Genomic DNA, 7,500 nt, shown 5'->3' with positions numbered 1-7,500 from the left:
CTGTCTGTCTGTCATTCTATCTGTCAGTTAGTCTGTCTGTCAGTCAGTCAGTCTGTCAGTCAGTCTATCTGCCTGTCTGTCTGTCAGTCTATCTGTCTGTCAGTTAGTCAGTCAGTCAGTCAGTCTATCTGCCTGTCTTTCTCTCAGTCTATCTGTCTGTCAGTTAGTCAGTCAGTCTATCTGTCTGTCAGTCAGTCTATCTGCCTGTCTATCTGTCTGTCAGTTAGTCAGTCAGTCTATCTGTCTGTCAGTCAGTCTATCTGCCTGTCTGTCTGTCTGTCAGTTAGTCAGTCAGTCTATCTGTCAGTCAGTCAGTCTGTCTGTCTGTCTATCTGCCTGTCCATCTGTCTGTCTGTCTATCTGCCTGTCCATCTGTCTGTCTGAGAGTCAGTCTATTTGCCTGTCTGTCAGTCTATCTGCCTGTCTGTCTGTTAGTCAGTCAGTCTATCTGCCTGTCTGTCTGTCATTCTATCTGTCTGTCAGTCAGTCTATCTGCCTGTCTTTCTCTCAGTCTATCTGTCTGTCAGTTAGTCAGTCAGTCTATATGTCTGTCTGTCTGTCAGTCAGTCTATCTGTCTGTCTGTCAGTCAGTCTATCTGCCTGTCTGTCTGTCATTCTATCTGTCAGTTAGTCTGTCTGTCAGTCAGTCAGTCTGTCAGTCAGTCTATCTGCCTGTCAGTCTATCTGTCTGTCAGTTAGTCAGTCAGTCAGTCTATCTGCCTGTCTTTCTCTCAGTCTATCTGTCTGTCAGTTAGTCAGTCAGTCTATCTGTCTGTCAGTCAGTCTCTGTCTGTCTGTCAGTCAGTCTATCTGCCTGTCTTTCTCTCAGTCTATCTGTCTGTCAGTTAGTCAGTCAGTCTATCTGCCTGTCAGTCAGTCTGTCAGTTTATATCTCTGTCAGTCAGTCAGTCTGTCTGTCTGTCTGTCAGTCAGTCTATCTGCCTGTCAGTTAGTCAGTCAGTCTATCTGTCTGTCAGTCAGTCAGTCTATCTGTCTGTCAGTTAGTCAGTCAGTCTATCTGTCTGTCTGTCTGTCAGTCAGTCAGTCTATCTGCCTATCTTTCTGTCAGTCTATCTGTCTGTCAGTTAGTCAGTCTGTCTGTCTGTCAGTCAGTCAGTCAGTCAGTCAGTCAGTCTGTCAGTCAGTCTATCTGCCTGTCTGTCTGTCAGTCTATCTGTCTGTCAGTTAGTCAGTCAGTCTATCTGCCTGCCTTTCTCTTAGTCTATCTGTCTGTCAGTTAGTCAGTCAGTCTGTCTGTCTGTCTGTCTGTCAGTCAGTCTATCTGTCTGTCTGTCAGTCAGTCTATCTGCCTGTCTTTCTCTCAGTCTATCTGTCTGTCTGTCAGTTAGTCAGTCAGTCTATCTGCCTGTCAGTCAGTCTGTCAGTTTATATCTCTGTCAGTCAGTCAGTCTGTCTGTCTGTCATTCAGTCTATCTGCCTGTCTGTCTGTCAGTCTATCTGTCTGTCAGTTAGTCAGTCAGTCTATCTGTCTGTCAGTCAGTCTATCTGCCTATATTTCTGTCAGTCTATCTGTCTGTCAGTTAGTCAGTCAGTCTATCTGCCTGTCAGTTAGTCAGTCAGTTAGTCAGTCTATCTGTCTATCTGTCAGTCTGTCACATTATTCCAGGAACAGTTTGAAACTATAAAACACAATTAATTAGATTAGAAAAATAGAATAGAATATATTTGCATAACTGTAAATCACACACAAACATAACTAGCATTTCACAATTCTCTCTCTCTCTCTCTCTCTCGCTCTCTCTCTCTCTCTTATGCACACATCTGACACAATATATCTGAACTGCAGATTCTCATAACGTGTATAAAACTGCTTGACAATATGCCAAAGAAATCCTGTTTGCAAATAAATTAAAAACATATTTCGTTTACACATCAAACACTGGTGTTAATAGAATAGAACTGTATGATGAGTAGAAGAGAACACAACTGTGTAATATAATAAAATAGAATAGAACTGTAATTAGTAGAATAGAGCAACACTGTGCAATAGAATAGAAATGTGCTAGACTAGTTCACAACTGTGTGGAAGAGAATAGAGTAGAATTAAACAGAACTGTGCAATAAAAACTATATAATGAGTAGAACTGTAATAGGAAAGATAAGAACAGAAAGGAATAGAACTGTAATTTAAGTAGAATAGAGCAGAACTGTGTTTTAGAATAGAACTATAATAGAATTGTTCAGAAATGTGAGGAATAGAAAAGAATATAGAATAAATATATTTTAGAACTGTGTGGAATAGAATACAATAATTAGAATAGAGTAGAGCTACACAACTGAATAGAACAGAATAATGAGTAGAATAGAACATAACTGAATTATAATAAAATATAACTGTCAATTTTAGCAGAATTGTGTTCTAGAATAGAACTGTAATAGAATATTTCAGAACTGTGTGGAATAGAATACAGTCATTAGAATAGAGTAGAGCTACACAACTGTATAGAACAGAATAATGAGTAGAATAGAACATAACTGAATTATAATAAAATATAACTACATTTTTAGCAGAACTGTGTACTAGAATAGAACTGTAATAGAATATTTTAGAACTGTGTGGAATAGAATACATTAATTAGAATAGAGTAGAGCTACACAACTGAATAGAACAGAATAATGAGTAGAATAGATCATAACTGAATTATAATAAAATATAACTACATTTTTAGCAGAACTGTGTACTAGAATAGAACTGTAATAGAATATTTTAGAACTGTGTGGAATAGAATACAATAATTAGAATAGAGTAGAGCTACACAACTGAATAGAACAGAATAATGAGTAGAATAGATCATAACTGAATTATAATAAAATATAACTACATTTTTAGCAGAACTGTGTACTAGAATAGAACTGTAATAGAATATTTCAGAACTGTGTGGAATAGAATACAGTCATTAGAATAGAGTAGAGCTACACAACTGAATAGAACAGAATAATGAGTAGAATAGATCATAACTGAATTATAATAAAATATAACTACATTTTTAGCAGAACTGTGTACTAGAATAGAACTGTAATAGAATATTTCAGAACTGTGTGGAATAGAATACAGTCATTAGAATAGAGTAGAGCTACACAACTGAATAGAACAGAATAATGAGTAGAATAGAACATAACTGAATTATAATAAAATATAACTACATTTTTAGCAGAACTGTGTACTAGAATAGAACTGTAATAGAATATTTCAGAACTGTGTGGAATAGAATACAGTCATTAGAATAGAGTAGAGCTACACAACTGTATAGAACAGAATAATGAGTAGAATAGAACATAACTGAATTATAATAAAATATAACTACATTTTTAGCAGAACTGTGTACTAGAATAGAACTGTAATAGAATATTTTAGAACTGTGTGGAATAGAATACAATCATTAGAATAGAGTAGAGCTACACAACTGAATAGAACAGAATAATGAGTAGAATAGAACATAACTGAATTATAATAAAATATAACTACATTTTTAGCAGAATTGTGTACTAGAATAGAACTGTAATAGAATATTTCAGAACTGTGTGGAATAGAATACAGTCATTAGAATAGAGTAGAGCTACACAACTGTATAGAACAGAATAATGAGTAGAATAGAACTGAATTACAATAAAATATAACCGTAACTTTTGAGCAGAATTGTGTACTAGAATAGAACTGAGTAGAAATATAACATTTATACTGATGTTGAATTTAAATATTTATAATATTACCCATTAATATTTACAATAACCCAGGAAGGACCAGAATACATGTTACTTCTGAAAGACTATGTGTGGTGACATTAAATAATCTCTGGTTTAACGCGTCAAGCGCGAGATTCTGATTGGATTTGTAGTGTGGTTGAGGCAGGATGAGGGTAGTTGTGTGGTAGTGATGATCTCTGATCGGGCTTTTCCGTAGGAGGAGCCTGACTAACCGTAGTTCAGCGCGCTTGTTTCCGTTCGCTAGGAAAACACGGAAACGTTCAACACACGCGGAACGCCAATTTGAAAACACCAGGAATATACACCACAGACGGAACGCGTCTCCATAACGCAGCGCGGCAGTGGGGTTTGTGTCTTTATCGTTTAATCTGCACTTATTGACGCATGTTAGGTTTATGTAGAGCTCAACTTCAAGCTCGCGCTGAATGGCTGTGTCCCAAAACCTACTGAGGTGCCTACCTAGACAGCATATTAGGGCGTCACACACGAGTGCTGCGTTTTTGGACGCGCAAAATGCTGCACGCGCCAATGATGCCCCCAACATACTACAGCCTAGCAAGGCAGCTCACTAGGTTTCGAGACACATCCTGTGTTTACCTGTTTCATTAATCTATTCTACCGTCGAAAAAATTGATTTATCTATATGTAGCCTATATTGTAGTGTGCATGCGAGGTGAATATCGTCAGCGTTTGAATCGTTTTATTTCAATAGATTTATATCCTTAATCATGTTTAATTCGATTTAAATCTCTTTATCTTGTGGTGTAAGAGACATCTACATTGATTCTCGCCAGTGTTGCGTGTAATGCATTACTTAGTAACTAATTACTGTAATTAAATTACTTTTTCCATTGCGAAAAGTAAAGTAAGGGATTACTCTTAATTTTTCAGTAATCTAATTACAGTTACTTCTGATGTAATTGCATTAAATACTGTATAGAGACTATAGAACAATTCAGTATAAGACAATAGTGAATTTAACGTCTAATGTTTTCTAATTTAACTCCGGCCCTTTAAATTCTTTGGCCAGTTCATGAATAATTTATTCGTTATTATATGATTTATTTAAAGGAACAGTTTCATGTCTATCCTGTATTTTGCATCTGGTCGAGGTCGATAAGGGTTTTAGAAAGTAACTAGTAATAAGTAATGCAATTACTTTTCAGACAGAGTAATTAGTACAGTAATCTAATTACACTGTAGAAGATAATGTAATTAGTAGTTAGTAATTATTTATTACCAAATGCAGCATTGTTTAAAACGATGAAAAGGAAATAACCAATGGAAGGCTACAATGATATAAAAACAAATGTGAGTGTGTGTGTTTGTTTTCAGTAAGTGTCTAATTGGCCTTTTACTCTCTGCCAATAGATTATCTGACCGGGTCTTTGGCCCTCTGTGGTACCTCTCTTGTCCTGCCCAGCTCCGTCTCTCTCTGTCTGGACAACCGTGGCATCGATCACTCCCTTATAATACCATTTCCCCCCAAGAAGGGCTCTGGGAGCATGTAAGTAGAAATACAGCCACGACCCGTTTAACCTCACACACCATCGTATGGGGTTAAACATGGAAAAACATGGCATTATAATAGTAAACACCATATTCACACTTTTAAAGGTTCATATTTATGGATGTTAACATTCAGGATGCACCCATAAGAGAACGACTGACTGATAATGACGCTTGTTTTAACAGGCCGATAACGATATTTTGTCACTTACCTTAGACAGAGCAACATTTTTAGAGAGAGCCACAATGAAAGATGAATACAAGATAAAGAATGATAACATGATGATTGATGTGGGCGGAAAAGGTTTTTGCTGTTCTAAACAATAAAACTCATTTTACTCATCAATATAAAACATTACAAATTCAAATGATGCATATCAACATGTTTGACTTTTTCGAGTTACATTTCGGTTGATATGTCTTAATATAATATTATAAACTAGCAATACACACACACACACACACACACACTCTGTCACACACACACACACACACACTCTGTCACACACACACACTCTGTCACACACACACACACACACTCTGTCACACACACACACACTCTGTCACACACACACACTCTCTCACACACACATGTGGTGTGAGCGTGCGTGCGTGTTTATGTGTGTGTTGAGTGTGTGTGTTGAATGTGTCTGTGTGCATGCGTTCAGCGTGGGTGCGTGCGTTGAGCGTGTGTGTTTATGTGTATGTTGAGTGTGTGTGTTGAGTGTGCGTTGAGCGTGTGTGTTTATGTGTGTGTTGAGTGTGTGTGTTGAATGTGTCTGTGTGCATGCGTTGAGCGTGGGTGCGTGCGTTGAGCGTGTGTGTTTATGTGTATGTTGAGTGTGTGTGTGTTGAGTGTGCGTTGAGCGTGTGTGTTTATGTGTATGTTGAGTGTGTGTGTGTTGAGTGTGCTGGCGTGTGTGTTTATGTGTATGTTGAGTGTGTGTGTGTTGAGTGTGCTGAGCGTGTGTGTTTATGTGTATGTTGAGTGTGTGTGTGTTGAGTGTCGCTGAGCGTGTGTGTTTATGTGTATGTTGAGTGTGTGTGTGTTGAGTGTGCGTTGAGCGTGTGTGTTTGTGTGTATGTTGAGTGTGTGTGTGCGTTGAGTGAGTCTGTGTGTGTGTTGAATGTGTGTGCGTTGAGTGAGTCTGTGTGTGTGTTGAATGTGTGTGCGTTGAGTGAGTCTGTGTGTGTGTTGAATGTGTGTGCGTTGAGTGAGTCTGTGTGTGTGTTGAATGTGTGTGCGTTGAGTGAGTCTGTGTGTGTGTTGAATGTGTGTGCGTTGAGTGAGTCTGTGTGTGTGTTGAATGTGTGTGCGTTGAGTGAGTCTGTGTGTGTGTTGAATGTGTGTGCGTTGAGTGAGTCTGTGTGTGTGTTGAATGTGTGTGCGTTGAGTGAGTCTGTGTGTGTGTTGAATGTGTGTGTGTGTTGTGTGTGTGTGTGTATGTTGAGTGCGAGTGTGCATGTTGAGTGTGTGTGTGTGTTGAGTGTGCGTTGAGTGAGTCTGTGTGTGCGTTGAGTGAGTCTGTGTGTGTGTTGAATGTGTGTGTGTTGTGTGCGTGTATGTTGAGTGCGAGTGTGCATGTTGAGTGTGCGTTGAGTGCGAGTGTGCGTGTTGAGTGTGTGTTGAGTGTGTTAAGTGTGTGCGTGTTGAGTGTGTGTGCGTGAGTGTGTGTGCGTTTTGAGTGTGTGTGTTGAGTGTGTTGAATGTGCTGTGCGTGTGCGTGTTGAGTGTGTTGAATGTGCTGTGTGTGTTGTGTGTGTTGTGTGTGTTGAATGTGCTGTGCTGTGTGTGTGTGTGTGTTAAGTGTGTGCGTGTTGAGTGTGTGTGCGTGTTGAGTGTGTGTGCGTTTTGAGTGTGTGTGTGTGTGTTGAATGTGCTGTGCTGTGTGTGTGTGTGTGTGTTGAATGTGCTGTGCTGTGTGTGTGTGTGTATATGTGTGTCTGGGGGGGTGTTGCCATTACAGGGGGGTGATGTATGTTGCTGGAGTGACAGTGGGGAGACGGTTGCTATCCAACACCATCACTCTCTCTATCTCTCTCTCTCTCCCTCCATTTATCCCCCTTTCTTTTCTTCCGTAATCCATATACTCCATTAATATTCATCCTGGTCTGCCCCCGGCGCTCTTAAAACTGTCTGGTTGTAAAAACACCTTCCAGAATGTTTAATGGAGTCTGGAAATAAACTACATGAACATCTGATGAAATCAAGGCAAGTGCCAGCAAAGACTGATCTCTCTCTCTCTCTCTCTCTTCAGGATACAA

At 39.0% G+C, this 7,500-nt stretch overlaps 1 protein-coding gene across 1 annotated transcript in view; it reads left to right on the top strand.

The window, feature by feature from the left end:
- The first annotated feature begins 3,912 nt into the window (after nucleotides 1-3,912).
- LOC127631638 (interleukin-1 receptor accessory protein-like) overlaps nucleotides 3,913-7,500 on the top strand; it is a 22,113-nt gene continuing 18,525 nt past the window's right edge. Inside the window, 3 exon segments of the mRNA XM_052109910.1 lie at nucleotides 3,913-4,072; nucleotides 5,098-5,233; nucleotides 7,494-7,500. The exon segment at nucleotides 7,494-7,500 is cut by the window's right edge and continues 82 nt beyond it. Of these exon segments, the coding sequence (XP_051965870.1) occupies nucleotides 5,232-5,233; nucleotides 7,494-7,500 (9 nt within the window). The 5' untranslated portion in view covers nucleotides 3,913-4,072; nucleotides 5,098-5,231.

This window comes from Xyrauchen texanus, chromosome 38 (assembly GCF_025860055.1).
Source record: "Xyrauchen texanus isolate HMW12.3.18 chromosome 38, RBS_HiC_50CHRs, whole genome shotgun sequence".
Classification (NCBI taxonomy): Eukaryota; Metazoa; Chordata; class Actinopteri; order Cypriniformes; family Catostomidae; genus Xyrauchen; species Xyrauchen texanus.
The sequence above is the reverse complement of the archived record's forward strand: the minus strand, read 5'-3'. Positions and strand labels throughout refer to the sequence as shown.